The 14115-nt window shown below is 44.8% G+C and overlaps 1 protein-coding gene and 1 long non-coding RNA gene across 4 annotated transcripts in view; one reads left to right on the forward strand and one right to left on the reverse strand.

Moving 5' to 3' along the window:
- The window catches only part of col1a1a (collagen, type I, alpha 1a), an 18412-nt gene continuing 4297 nt past the window's right edge, over nt 1-14115 (reverse strand). Inside the window, exons 6-48 of one of the 3 annotated variants that reach the window (XM_047572329.1) lie at nt 12975-13043; nt 12838-12882; nt 12060-12113; nt 11913-11966; nt 11755-11808; nt 11606-11659; nt 11463-11516; nt 10880-10924; nt 10707-10760; nt 10568-10612; nt 10396-10449; nt 9612-9710; nt 9436-9480; nt 9130-9228; nt 8888-8941; nt 8685-8792; nt 8236-8289; nt 8018-8116; nt 7872-7925; nt 7676-7774; nt 7521-7574; nt 7363-7416; nt 7146-7253; nt 7011-7055; nt 6564-6662; nt 6352-6459; nt 5937-6098; nt 5778-5831; nt 5511-5672; nt 5334-5387; nt 5085-5246; nt 4812-4919; nt 4543-4650; nt 4382-4435; nt 3825-3932; nt 3599-3652; nt 3391-3498; nt 3251-3304; nt 3028-3135; nt 2595-2874; nt 2285-2475; nt 1914-2156; nt 1-1672 (exon numbers count right to left, since the gene is read on the reverse strand). In XM_047572329.1, the coding sequence (XP_047428285.1) occupies nt 1526-1672; nt 1914-2156; nt 2285-2475; nt 2595-2874; nt 3028-3135; nt 3251-3304; nt 3391-3498; nt 3599-3652; nt 3825-3932; nt 4382-4435; nt 4543-4650; nt 4812-4919; nt 5085-5246; nt 5334-5387; nt 5511-5672; nt 5778-5831; nt 5937-6098; nt 6352-6459; nt 6564-6662; nt 7011-7055; nt 7146-7253; nt 7363-7416; nt 7521-7574; nt 7676-7774; nt 7872-7925; nt 8018-8116; nt 8236-8289; nt 8685-8792; nt 8888-8941; nt 9130-9228; nt 9436-9480; nt 9612-9710; nt 10396-10449; nt 10568-10612; nt 10707-10760; nt 10880-10924; nt 11463-11516; nt 11606-11659; nt 11755-11808; nt 11913-11966; nt 12060-12113; nt 12838-12882; nt 12975-13043 (3918 nt within the window). In that variant the 3' untranslated portion in view covers nt 1-1525. The remainder of the gene's footprint in view (nt 1673-1913; nt 2157-2284; nt 2476-2594; nt 2875-3027; nt 3136-3250; nt 3305-3390; nt 3499-3598; nt 3653-3824; nt 3933-4381; nt 4436-4542; nt 4651-4811; nt 4920-5084; nt 5247-5333; nt 5388-5510; nt 5673-5777; nt 5832-5936; nt 6099-6351; nt 6460-6563; nt 6663-7010; nt 7056-7145; nt 7254-7362; nt 7417-7520; nt 7575-7675; nt 7775-7871; nt 7926-8017; nt 8117-8235; nt 8290-8684; nt 8793-8887; nt 8942-9129; nt 9229-9435; nt 9481-9611; nt 9711-10395; nt 10450-10567; nt 10613-10706; nt 10761-10879; nt 10925-11462; nt 11517-11605; nt 11660-11754; nt 11809-11912; nt 11967-12059; nt 12114-12837; nt 12883-12974; nt 13044-14115) is intronic. The other 2 variants (XM_047572330.1, XM_047572331.1) reach the window with 2 other exon arrangements.
- The window catches only part of LOC124998142, a 4200-nt gene continuing 2016 nt past the window's right edge, over nt 11932-14115 (forward strand). The window contains exon 1 of the long non-coding RNA XR_007111028.1: nt 11932-11990. This is a non-coding gene — a long non-coding RNA (uncharacterized LOC124998142). The remainder of the gene's footprint in view (nt 11991-14115) is intronic.

The raw sequence follows: 14115 nt of genomic DNA on the forward strand, positions 1-14115 counted from the left end.
TTCAATGTTAGACCACTTAACATGCTTTATTTCAGCATTCAAAATAATTAAAAACATCTCAATTTATTATACATATACAAAATAGGTACAGATCCTTGTGGTGTTTTTTTTCTCCCATGGGTGTGTCTGTCTGCATTCTCTCACAAACTCTTTGCTGATGTCTTTCTGTGCATTTTAAAAAAAAAAATCTCCAATTTTTCTTCTTTTTTTTCACCCGTTGCACATGAAAACAAGAAACAAACTACAACAGATTGCATGAATGAAGGGGATGGAGTAAGAAATCAGGATTGGAAAAAGAAGGTGAACGGGAACATAAAAGCGAGAAGGAGACCCTTTCAACTCGGAAACAGAGCAAGGGTTTGACAGGCCGACACTAACTAGCAAGGCTGGAACTAGAAGAATTCTGTTTCACTCTGGACAGCAAGAACTGTGGTTTTAGTTTAGCACCAAGAGGGCCCCCGCGATGCCAGAGTGACACTACAGAACAGTTTAGCCATAACGGACAGCCAGGAACCCTCAATGAAAGAATAGCACCTTAAGTTTTTAGCCATTTCTGCTTCTGTGTCAGTAAAACCTCGGCCACCCCACCAACCGCTTCATCTACGGCAGGCTTCCCCTCAACAACACTGGGCCCTTTTTTTATAGCTGGAATTCCTTGCTTTTCTGAGGTAGCCATAAGAATATATTTTTTCAAAAAAGAGGTTTAAACCCATGTTTCTCTGCTGGTGGTTTTAATGTAGCTTTTTTTTCAGAATAAAAAAAAAAAGTAGGGAGAAACAGAGAGGAACAAACAAGAAAGTGACCGCAACAACATACAAATCATCTACAACACAAGCAGATGAGGTGGAGGAAAGAGTTGTCAGCGTTGTCTGGGGCAGGTGGAGGTGGGGAGGGCAGAACAACAGAGACAAACGTGGCTGTCAGTTTCACCGTTTATTCATCAACACCGGAAACTTGGTACAAAGCAATTGGGTTCTGTCTGTTGGGACTGTCCTTTCATTCCTCTCGCCGCAGAGGTGTATCAAAATACAAAAGTCACCTGTGTGTTTCTGCTGGTTTATGTAAACTCCAGAGACGGCTGGTGTGGCTGGATGAAGAGGGGAAGTAATTTGTTTTTACACTTTACAGAGGCATATATTATTTTCTTGTTGCCAGTGAAACAAAATGTCTTCTCTACAGGATCCTTGGTGTTGGTGATGGCAAAAAAACAAAAAAAAAATGAAACGAAAAAGTCAGAAACAAAAAAAAAATAAAAATAGTGGTCCCAAACGCGACGATGCAGATTCCGCCACATCGCCGCCATCTTGTTCTTGTTGAAGTGCAGGTTTTTAGGCAAAGTGGACCATTGGAACAACGGCCAAATGGAAACTTGTAGAATCAGGAGCAAGGGGTTGGATTTTTCAAAAAAAAGGGCATTAGAAGATCATTTTGGTGGGGTGTTTTTTTTAGAGAGAGATGACTGCTAGAAAAAATAAAACGCACACACACACACAACAACAACAATTTCAAGTCCAGATTTCTCTTTTTACAAGAAACAGACGGGTCCAACTTCAAGGCCAAACTCTTGGTCTGCAGCACCAACGTCCATAGGAGCGATATCAATGATGGGCAGGCGAGATGTTTTCGATGTCTTGTAATCAATGACTGTCTTGCCCCATGTACCGGTGTGTGACTGGAGGGAGAGAAGAAGAAAGTGGGATTAGACTCAAGGTTCGAAATGGTCACCAGTTGTCCAAAACACATGAGCTGAAAGACTTTCTACAATAGTTATCTTTGCTATGTGACTCAAAACCAAAGAGAAGTAAGAACATAAGCATTGTGAATTGATCACTTTTAGCATTGAATATTTAGCATTTGAGGCTCATTCACTGTCACTGGGTCAAAGGTGACATTATCGACTACTGTTCCCTCACCGTGCATCCATCTTCCAGGACACTGTAGGTGAAGCGGCTGTTGCCCTCGGCTCTGATCTCGATCTCGTTGGAGCCCTGGAGGAGAAGGGCCTTCTTGAGGTTTCCAGCGGTGGCGTCCATGTAGGCGACGCTGTTCTTGCAGTGGTAGGTGATGTTCTGGGATGCCTCGGTGGACATGAGACGCAGGAAGGTCATCTGGATGTTGACATCCTCGGGCATTGAACCCTCGCTGCCATACTCGAACTGTTTGGTAAAGACAATGGGGAGGAATTACTTACTGCTACTGAAACTGGAGGTAAGACTCAGTTGAGGAAGACATGGAGAAGGAAGGAAGAAGGATCCTGGATTGAGAAGAGAGGAGTGAAGTTTACCTGGAAGCCGTCATTCATAGCCTCTCCGAACCAGACGTGCTTCTTCTCCTTGATGTTCTTGCTGAGGTACCAGTTCTTCTTGGCAACCTCACGCTGAGTGGGAGCAACGCAAGTCTCACCAGTCTCCATGTTGCAGTAGACCTTGATGGCATCCTGAGTGCAGCCCTGGTCGGGGTCGATCCAGTACTCGCCTAGAGAAAAAAAACCCACAGAGGTCAGAGAAGTCGAAACTCCAAAATGCAACTGGTGATTGGGCCATGGCTGTTTTTTGTTTCATCCGTTGTTCTACTACTGAAGTGTAAAAACTCACCGCTCTTCCAGTCAGGGTGGCACATCTTGAGGTCACGGCAGGTTCTGGCTGGGTTCTTGCGGGTGCCATCGGGACTGCGGATCTGCTCGATCTGCTGGCTCAGGCTCTTGAGGGTGCTGTCCACCTCCAGGTCGCGATCGCGGAGAACGTTGGCATCATCAGCACGGAACATGCGGAAGGGATCAGGGGCCTTCTCCTGGGGCTGGGCAATGAAGCCAAGGTCGAATCCACCGCCAGGTGCACCAGGTGCTCCAGGGGGTCCAGGAGGTCCAGGAGGACCCTAGAATAAGGGAAATAGAAGTAAGAGAAGGGGTTGGTTAATTCATTACAGGTAATGACTTTTTCTCAACATCTACATTGCCTCATGTGCCGTGGGAGACACAAAATAAACAGACAGATAAATGGATGCATGGAGCTGAATAGTTATTCTTACAGCAGGTCCCATCTCTCCAGAACGTCCACGAGGTCCAGGAGGTCCAGTGGGTCCGGGCAGACCAGACATACCATCCTTACCAGGAGATCCAGCAGATCCAGCAGGGCCCTAGACATAGCACAGAGACAAAAAACTCAGAATACCAAAGTCTGCAAAGAAAGTCAGAATACATGAAAATCCACAACTGCTCTGAATATTCAAAAACGGTGTGCAGTCAGCTCACTCTAGGTCCAGCGGGTCCAGAAGCACCAGCAGGTCCAGGCTCTCCAGAAGATCCCTACGGGTCCACATACAAAAACAGGAGTTAGGGGTTGTGAGTTGCTGCAACTATGTATTTGTAGGTTCAAGAGTAAAATAACATACAGCAGGTCCAGGAGGTCCCTGCATTCCAGTGAATCCTCTGTGTCCCTTCATGCCTCTCTCTCCAGCCTCTCCGGTCTCTCCCTTGTCTCCACGAACTCCAGCGGGTCCCTGTTAGGAGAAAGGAGATGAAATGTTTAGTTTTTCCTTGCTTTGCATTTTGATCCATCCATTGTAGTTGTGTCCCAAAGGTGCAGATTTTATAACTTACAGCAGGGCCACGAGGTCCAGCAGGGCCAGCAGCACCAGCGGGGCCAGCAGGTCCCTTGAACACAAAAAAAGTTCAATTTGTTCAATTTTGTTGCATGTAGCACTGAAGCACAATTTCAACTCCCAGAAACTGTACATTCAATATCGTTCATTTATTTTTATTAAATGACATGATGTTAAACATTGCCACAAAAAGACCAAGACAAAAAGATAGCTTTGTTACTCACAGTCTCTCCACGGTCACCAGACTTTCCAGCGGGTCCAACGGGTCCAGGGGCGCCAGGGGGTCCGGGGGCACCAGGGGCTCCAGCAGGGCCGCTCTCTCCACGGTCTCCCTAAAAAGCAAACGTAGAATTATATTTGTGTCTCGCCTTTGATTTTGTATTTAATTACCTAGGCATTTTAACAAAATAATATGCCAAATAGCCGAATATCTGTCCTCCAGGATAAGCTATGCACATCAAAAGTAATGTCAATACAGATGTACTTCTGATGTGGCAATGTTTACTTTTTATCTTTCTCTCTTTCCAACCAGTAAAAAAGCACGTGTCTAGAAGAAGCCAGCCACTGTGTTATTCACTAGATATGATGTTTGATGCAGTTAATTTAGTTGTTGGTTGGTTCAGGAGCATCACTTTTAAAACCTAATTCTGTATTAGAGACTAAAAACAGATGTGTTAAAGAGGAGGCTTGATGAAAATATCATCCTCTCCACAGATCTTTACTTTTTACTTTTGAAGACAATCAAGACTTCTCAAGGCTTAGTTTCCCATTCTGAACTCACCTTGGGTCCAGGGGCTCCATCACGTCCAGCTGATCCCTCGTTTCCGGGGGTTCCCTAAAAAACAACATAGCAGGTCAGCTGATTGAGAACAAGTTTGACTTTTACATAGCATATAAGGGAAAATATGCAGCATAATTTTTCTCTACTGCGAATGTACATACCTCACGTCCAGGCTCACCAGGGGCTCCTGCAAGTCCAGGGGGTCCCATAGGTCCAGGAGGTCCACGCTCACCGCTTGGGCCAGAAGGTCCTTGTTTTCCAACCTCTCCCTGTAGATGGGGCAGCCAAAATCGGTCCAGTCAAAAATAAATTCATCTCGTGCATTTCTAATGATGCTTGGGTAAAGAAGTTCAGTGTGGTTTGCTGTTCTGGTTCTATCAGAACTACTAAGTCACCTATAGTTTTTATATATATAATAGTAAGAACTTACGGCAGGTCCGGGCATGCCAGGGAAACCTCTCTCTCCTCTTTGTCCAGGCAGACCAACAATACCACGCTGTCCAGCAATACCCTGAGGTCCTGGCAGACCAGGGCTACCCTGCAGGGGGCAGTAAAGAGAAACAGAGAAAACACAGTCAGACATGCAGATTCAGGGCAGCAAAAAAGTGACAGTGAAATAGGTTTTTGTTCTGTCACTGGAAATAGATCAGTTATTGTTACTAAATCAGTCTATTCTGAGGGTTTCTTTGTGAACACAACTTACGGAAGGACCATCAGCACCAGGGCTACCCTTCTCTCCAACAATTCCTGGAGGACCGGCAGCACCGACCTCACCAGGGCGACCAGCGGGTCCGGTCTCACCACGGTTTCCTTTGGGTCCCTCTTTGCCAGCTGGTCCAGAAGGTCCGGGAGGTCCAGGGTTTCCCTGAAGTGTAGGGGAAGAGGTAAATTATAGGAATCCTGGACGTGTTTAGCTTTGCTTCTGCACCAAGAACTGCTGAGGAAAACTTACAGCGGGGCCGGGAGGTCCAACTCTGCCAGCAGCACCAGGGAAGCCAGTAGCACCCTAGGGAGACAGATAAAATACATTTGAAAAGGTCTATATAAATAAAAATCATAAATGAACAAGAATCGATGGAATGGGTTTATTGTAAGTATATAATGGAGTGGAGCAAGAGTGGTGACTTACAGGAGGTCCAGCAGGTCCACGGGCTCCCTTGGCACCAGTATTTCCAACAGGACCCTGAGGTCCAGGGGCACCAGTTGGTCCAGCGGGGCCAGGAGGGCCAGCATCTCCCTTAGCACCATTATCTCCAGCCTCTCCCTTAGCACCAGGCTGTCCATCAGCACCCTGGGGAGAAGAGACATATAATGTATCGGTAAATTCTTTGTTGGAGCTTCAAGCAAAAGAAAAGCATCTGTAAGACATTGGGACATTCATTTATAAGTTACTTACAGGAGGTCCAGCGAATCCAGCAGGTCCTGGTGGTCCAGACTCTCCACGCTCACCCTGTGGAAGAGGAAGAAGAGTCAATCAAGCATTTTAAGATTCATGGACCAGTAGAACTGAAGGTTCATTTGCATCCAACAAACAAACAAACAAAAATTTACTTACAGGTGCTCCGCGGGCGCCAGCAGGTCCGACAGGTCCAGCGGGACCGGGCTCTCCCTTGTCTCCGGTGGCTCCAGCAGGTCCAGGAAGTCCAATGGGTCCAGTCAAACCACGGGCACCATCTTTTCCAGGAGCACCATCAGCACCCTTAGCTCCTTGGTCACCCTGAATTTTTCAACAAGGAAGGTGTTTGGTTAAACAAGGAGTGGTCGCAGGATCTTGTAATAATGTAACTATTATGGGTGACACTAGAGCTGATCAGTAGCTGTTGCTGGGAAGCAACAGCGGAAAGGGTCAGACTCATCAAAGTGGAAGTGGTTCTGAATGGATGAGTTAGCTCTAACCTTAAAATGTAAGTGGCTATGTACATCAGTAGTGATAAGTTCACTGGGAGTGCTACAAGACAGTGAAAACTCACTCTGTCTCCTCTCAGTCCTGGAAGTCCAGCAGCTCCGCGCTCACCAGGCATACCCTGCAGTCCAGGAGGACCCTGAGCACCAGGAGTACCAGGTGCACCAGCATCTCCCTGAGGAAGAAAAGGAAATTGTGTCAAACTGTTGAATATGCACCATTAAGTCATCCCTCAGTTGAAAAGGATCTTCTTTCTTCTTGAAGTGCGCTGGTGTTTACCTTAGCACCGTCGTTTCCAGCAGATCCAGGGGATCCACGGGCACCAGCAGGTCCAATAGGGCCAGGGGCTCCACGCTCACCGGGGAATCCTCTGTCACCCTGGAAGGAAGGGGTGGTAGAAAGAACACCTTTTGAGTTCCAGTCTGCTATCAGAAGAGGTATCGAGATATCCAGTAAACATTGCTCTCAGTCTGTGTAAGTTCTTTGGCTTATCTTGCAACATCATTTTAGCACTGACCAGTCCCTAACTCAAAATAGCTTGTTAGCATTAGCATTAATTGATTCACTGAGTGACTCACCTAATAACAAAGTTACTAACTAGAGTAGAGCTAGTTAGTAGAGCAGCAACTCTTTTCCTGCTCTACTTTGTATATTTTTGCAGTAATATCTCAGTAGAACCTCTTCATTTTGACATAGTAACCTAGTTGCAAACATTACTGAACTTACTCTAGCTCCAGCAGGTCCTGGGGCACCAGCCTCACCGGGCAGACCCTAGAGGGAAAGATGGAAATAGAAATGTTTTAATTCACTAAAAAAATATATAAATTTGAGTTGAATACTGCACCATATCTCATTCAGTACCTGCTCTCCGGGCTTGCCAGTCTCACCAACAGCACCCTGGGGTCCGGGAAGACCCTGGAATCCAGCAGGTCCAGCAGCTCCCTGATCTCCTCTCTCACCAGCGGGGCCCTAAGGATGAGCAAAGCAGAACTGTCAGAGCTCATATACGCAACCACAAATAATGCATTGTGTGGGTACATAGCTACACTGCGGTTTTAGATTTTTTTTGTTTACTTACAGCGGGGCCAGGAGGACCCTGAGCACCAACATCACCGTCCTTTCCAGGGGCACCCTAATAGAAACAAGGCAGGTTTTAGATGAACAGGTGGTATATTCTAAATGTAACAAGAAAATACTCCAGGAAATTCAAAGAGAAGCATGGTGTAGACAACTTACAGTAGGGCCAGTGGGTCCCATAACTCCTCTCTCGCCAGGCTTACCACCCTCACCCTGCAGACAAAAGATAGAAATAATTGAGGAAACCATTTTTTAGAAATCTAGTTCTTAGATGCCCATCAAAAACACTGTGACACAGTTGGAATATTACTCACAGCAGCTCCCTTGGGTCCGGGGAATCCCATCACTCCAGGCTGGCCTCTAGCTCCAACGGCGCCAGGGGGTCCGGGGCGGCCATCTTGTCCGGGGGCTCCCTGGTAGAAGAGAATGAATTTAGGATTCAAGTATACATAAAATATGATAATTTTTATAAACTCTGAACATGACTAAGTATTCTGAACATGAACTTACAGCAGCGCCAACTTTGCCATCGGGTCCAGGGCTACCTGGGCTTCCAGTCATACCCTTCAGAGCAAAGGTCAAAGGTTAGAAGCAGGCCTATGAGGTGAATAAATTATGTTGTTCACACCTATTTGACATAAAGCAGGGCATCTCACCTTAGCTCCGGGCAGACCAGGCTCACCGCTGCGGCCAGGCTCACCAGTGGCACCTTTGGGTCCAACAATACCTGGGGCACCACGCTCACCAGTGGCACCCTATAATGAGAGAGAAAAGTATAATGGATATGCAAATATTAGTTCACATGAAATCACCCTCAGCACACATGTGCAAGTGAAATCAAAGTACGTATAAGCTATCTGGTTGTATCACTTACTTTGGGTCCAGCAGCACCATCAGAACCAGGGAAACCACGACCGCCAGGGGCACCCTGTAGAGAAAAAAGAAACTCACTTAGTTGTGTGAGAAAAAGTCCATTGCTGCTGACTGAACATTAGGAATAGTCCTAATAGTAGTAAATAGTCCTCTTTCATTTATCAAGAATCAATCCCTGCCAACGCTAGAGCATAGGCCCGGGTGTCTGAATTATTTCAATTGAAAGACTCAGAAAGTGGCTGTGGACACCTGCCACATGACCACACTCTGGTTCTCTGGTAGTAGCACGACACTCAAACTGCAATGAGGAGGCTATTTTGTTTTGTATTACATATGCAGGTAGCATTCTGAAACCTTGTTCTTATCTTTGCATCCAAAGCGCACCACTAAAATGTTTTTTAGGTTTTAAAATTTTAAATCATACTCGTGGAAGCAAAGTGAACCACATACTCTCTCTCCGGGAGCTCCACGGGCTCCAGAAGCACCGGGCTCTCCTCTGGCTCCTCTCTTGCCCTCCTCACCGGGAGGTCCTGGGGGTCCCTGAACTCCTGGAGTACCCTGGGAAAAGGAAAGCACACAGTTGGTATAAGAGGCCCAATGTGAACATACGTTTATGGGAGATGAGACTCTGGGCTGATCTGTGGTGAACTTACAGCCTCTCCCTTGGCACCGGCCTCTCCTTTGGCTCCTGGGGCACCAGCCTCACCCTGAAGAATGCAATGAAGTAAGGAAACATCAAGATACAAGACTATAAACCAGCTATTTGAGCAGATCTCAGTGACAAATATAAATACCACAAAAAAAAGAAAATCAACAGTTTTGCTAAAATTATAAATTTATCATGAAAACACTGAAGAAAGAGCTGTTTCGGATATTTTTAGTAAGCTTTACTCACAGTGTTACCCTTGGGTCCTGGGGCACCAGCAGCACCCTGAGGTCCTGAGGGTCCACGGGGTCCGGGGAAACCGGGAGCTCCAGCAACTCCAGCAGCACCCTGTAGGGGGCAGCAAATGACCAGAACACAGTCACATAATGCTGTATCGCACTGTTCATGGTGAATATTTGTAGCTAAAGTAAAGAAAATGCTTTTGCTGCTTTGTTGGTGCCTTGTTCAAGCTCTTAAGTTAAATGTAGATCTAGACTCTCAGATATGCAATAGTTATGAAGTAAATTTGGTAAATTTGTTGGGAATCATACTCACAGGGGTTCCCTTAGCTCCAGGGGCTCCATCAGTACCAGGGTTTCCCTGTGAAGAGAAAGAAGAAAGGAAATTCAATTAACAATTTAATTAATCTAAATGTAGTTGTGTCATCACAAATAACTCTCCAGTGAGCAAGATGTGAAAAAGGCAAGTCTACCATAGGGGTTTATACTTACAGATGGTCCAGCTGCACCAGCAGGTCCAGGGTTTCCGGGCTCACCACGGGATCCAGCGGGGCCCTCGGGTCCACGAGCACCCTGAGGTCCAGCATCACCCTGGGGAGAGGGAAAACAAAGTTTAGTAAGATAATCAAGTTATGACCCATCATGGTGGATGACTTCTACAGTAAAATGTAAAAAAGAAGGTCTTGGAAAATTAAGTATTAAAATGAGACATAGGGAAACTATTCCAAAGTCACTGTGGTGAGCCATTTTCAGGTGCTATTAACTTTTCTGGTTTCCTGGGGTCAGCCTCGGCCAAAACCTAACCAAAACTAAAATTGTTCCCATGTTCCACATTCATGGCAATATTATACTGAGTGTATCCTTATAAACAGGCTAAAACAAGTCCATCGGAACTTGAAGGGTGTCTTGAAGGCATTTTTGCCACTCATCAAGAATCCAGTCTGAATGTGTGTCTGGAGTCACAAATCCTAGTCATGCAAGTTCTACTCAATGGCAATACTGTAATGCCCTTATACCCTCTTCAGTCTACTATAATGAGTTGTATGCCAGGTATTCACAGTCATAGTTATTGTGCATAGAGATTTGGGTATACAGAGTTAGGACCTTGTATGATCCACACTTTGCATTGTCCTTGTTGGGTCAAATAAAGGTCGACTGCCTATACAGATGTTGCCATTGTACAATGTGATGCTATCTTGGATGGATGATTAATGAAGAATTTTAGATGGAGGATTTTACAGATTATTGGTAGAAACCACATTGGGCAGTGCTGTACCTTGGCTCCAGGGCCACCGGGGAATCCAGGAGGTCCAGCGGGGCCAGTGGGACCCTGAGAACAAATAACACAAAAGATTCAGACAAATACGGCAAGTGCTTAAAAATCTTATTAAAACACTGGGACCTAAAATTTTGAGTGCATCTATATATTTACAAAGTGAAACACTTACAGGAGGTCCAGCAGCACCAGCAGCACCATCGTTACCACGAGCTCCCTACAGCAGACAAACAAACAAAATTGGTCAGTTTGTTCGATGACTAACAGATCAATCAACTGATCACGGTATTTGTGATTAGGCGGGTACTCACAGCAGCTCCAGGAGCACCAGTGCGGCCTCTCTCGCCAGGCAGACCACGAGGTCCCTGAGAAAGACAAAGACAGAGTCAGTCAACTTTAACATTTTTAAACTCGCATTAGTTGGATGTCACAGGAAAAACCAAGATGGCAGCTATGCCACCAAGTTTTGTGTTGTTTTACTCACCATAGCACCAGGAGTTCCGTTCTCACCAGCGGCACCAGACTCTCCCTAAGGGTACAGAAACACACAGACAGGTGAGGTGATGATAGAAACTGAAAAATCGTTTGTCAACAATAATGCAACTCCACAATATGACTGCCACTAGCCAGTGTGCAATCAGTATGGCTGCTACACCCAGAAGCTAGCAAATATGACCATTACTATGTCTCATTCTGCTATTGCTTATCATGGCCTCTATTTCCAAAGCAAATACCAGACTTTCTCATAGGGCCAGTCCACCCATGTTACACATTAATGTCCGTATTTTATTAAAAAGGAGAAATTTTGGTGATAATAAGTGGAATCATTCTTAATACAGATCTACATTAAGGCTTCGACTGGTACTTCTACTACAAGTTCAAGATCATTCCTGCATTTAGTACCGCTATTACAGCTACTTCTGTTTCTACTGTCACTCTTGTACTGCTATTACTATAAATGCCCTTGCACTGCTACTGAGGTAAACCCACTTTTGGGTGTTCAAAATAGACACTTCTCCAGTCTGAGACATACTGTGGAAGAGCATGTCGACAAGATGGACACTCACCTTGGGGCCAGCAGGGCCAGAGTCTCCCTTAGCACCATCCAGACCGCTGAATCCCTAAAGAGAAACAGGGACAAGCAGATATGAAGACAGGATACTCTACAAGAGATTTCGAGTTGAATGGTGAGACAGAAGTTCGGACTCACTCTGTGTCCCTTGATGCCGGGCAGGCCAGGGGTTCCTGGGAAACCACGAGCTCCCTGAGAGAAAAATACAAGAGGGTGACAGAATTTAGTATCTCAGCTCTTTCATTTACATGACACTGCTAAGAAATGAATGTTGACTGGTCATTTACCTGTGGGCCAGAAGGTCCGCGCTCACCGGGGCGACCAGGCTTGCCAGACTCACCCTGAAAGCAAGGACGAGACAGGGATGAACACATGGATTAAGTCACCTTCATTTACCTGCTCCGATACAAAGACCATGTTGATGAGGAGATCTTGGTCCACTTACATCCTCTCCGTTCTTTCCAGGGGGGCCAGCGGCGCCACGGGGACCCATGGGACCCTGAAGAGAAAGAAGTAATCAAAGGTGAGTATGGCAACAGGCTACCAAGGGGCAATTATGGTGTGCATTTGTCTTCATGTCCTTAATACTCACAGCAGCTCCAGCCTCACCAGGCTCACCAGGGGGACCAGTGAATCCCTGAGGTCCCTGTTGGTGGAGAAATATGGAAACACCATCAGTAAAACAAAAATATTTAAATGTGCTGACATGTCCTTCTATTAGAGGATCTGCAGTTGGTTTAACAGTATACACATGCATGTATGAGCCTCTCCAAACAGGAGATCGCATCAGAATCACAGCAATGTTCCATCTTTGTTTAATGGCCACCATCAGCTGACTTGGGCCGAACTAACTCTCAGTGACTTATTATGGAAATCAGAGTGTGTTCTGGCTAGCTTCAACTGCATTCATGTCTGCTCTGGCTCTCTGTATTGGTCCAAATGCTCTTGGGCCTTTTGTGCTATGGCAGTGAAATTCAAAGTGTCAAAGCTAAAGACTTAACAATACCGCAAAACCCTTCATGGTGCACACCAAATTGTATTTTAATGAAAAAAATATTAAGCATGCGGGAACTGATCAAAATGTGGCTGTACAGCAAGAACAATTTCTATTTTTGTGCAAATCTGAACTTAGAAATGAAATAAAACAAACAGTCTTATTCAAAGATCACAAATGCAATGAGCCTTTTCTGGGCTGTGTATAGGTCTGCAGGAAAAGATAGAGGACATGAAGTGTAGCTCTGGCTTTAAGGCTTCATGCCAACTGGACATTGAGTAGGGGGTACTGAAGTGATGATTGTTTCATAATGATGTGATTGCCCACTACACCCTCTATACTCTCATTTTTGAAACATTTTGAGTTAAGTACTCACACTAGAGCCAGGAGCTCCAGGGGGTCCACGGGGTCCCATTGGGCCCTATCAGTCAAACAGAGTCATGGTCAGACACTGCATCACATTAAGTCGCAATGACATTATTTAGAGCGTGTATGGATATATGCCCATCTTACCATGGGTCCAGGCACAGGCATGGCAGGGGATTTCTCATCATATCCACCAGACATCTGAGGGGAGAAGTTCTGGAAAAGCCCAAAAGAGAGATGTTAACTACAGAACAATACTCCATACATGGTAAAATAAATAAATAAATGTCATAAATGAAATCATCTTCGATATTACCCCTGCTACCCTTGCAAACTACTCAGTCAATATCATGTCACCAAATACAACAATAGAAACTAAGTAATCCAACATTTACTTCTACTAAACTGGTTTTGAAGTAGAATTATTGTTTAGGTATGTTAATTGGTGTTAAATAAAATCATGTCACGCTAATTTAATAACTCTGATATTAGCAGGTATGTGTCATTTAACAAATAATGGTAAATTTGATTGGGAATGTTAGTTAGTTATCCACATTTGGGTGGAAGTCAATGTTAATTGATCACAGAATGATAAATTAGAGCGTTATGGTATCAAGGAACGGGTTTAGTTCTACCACTATATGATGAACTGGATTGGGGTGATGTGAGGTGTTAGCTTAGCCTGGCGAAATCGTAAGGAATTTCAGAAAAAGAAATTAGCTCCAGTGTGTTAGTGTAGTACCCTATACCATAGCTACTTTACCATTTCAGAATGGAAGTCAATGGTAAACTGAATCATATCGTCCTATTAGCTACAGTGTGCATGGTATATTAGCATGTGAAGCAGCTAAAAGTACATAAACGTGAGAGTAGACTGCAGAGATCTCACGGTAGCTTGAAAAATATTAGCATGTAGGTTACTATAGATGTATTCTGCAAAAAAATTTTTAAATTACATTGGGGATCTTAAGGCCATGATAAAACTGAATCAAAGCAAGTAAAAATAAATAAAGAGATTCTCAAGGGATGTTAGCTTAGCATAATACAAAACAGGAAGTCATTTAAACTATTCAGCTAATTGAGAAAATATGCTCAACAGGGGAATTCGATTTACAATAACGAACTTTTGACCTTCTGACCTCTGACTCCAGGGGTCAAAAAACAGTCATTTTCAGCCAAAGCTGCATAAAAAGTCCATACAAAGTTCATACAAAGTTGAAGCTGTAGTTGCAAGAGTTTTTACAGAGCTACCTGAAGAAGTGTTTTGCTTTGCATGATTTATACTAGT

Source organism: Mugil cephalus, chromosome 20 (genome assembly GCF_022458985.1).
Source record: "Mugil cephalus isolate CIBA_MC_2020 chromosome 20, CIBA_Mcephalus_1.1, whole genome shotgun sequence".
NCBI classification, from domain to species: domain Eukaryota; kingdom Metazoa; phylum Chordata; class Actinopteri; order Mugiliformes; family Mugilidae; genus Mugil; species Mugil cephalus.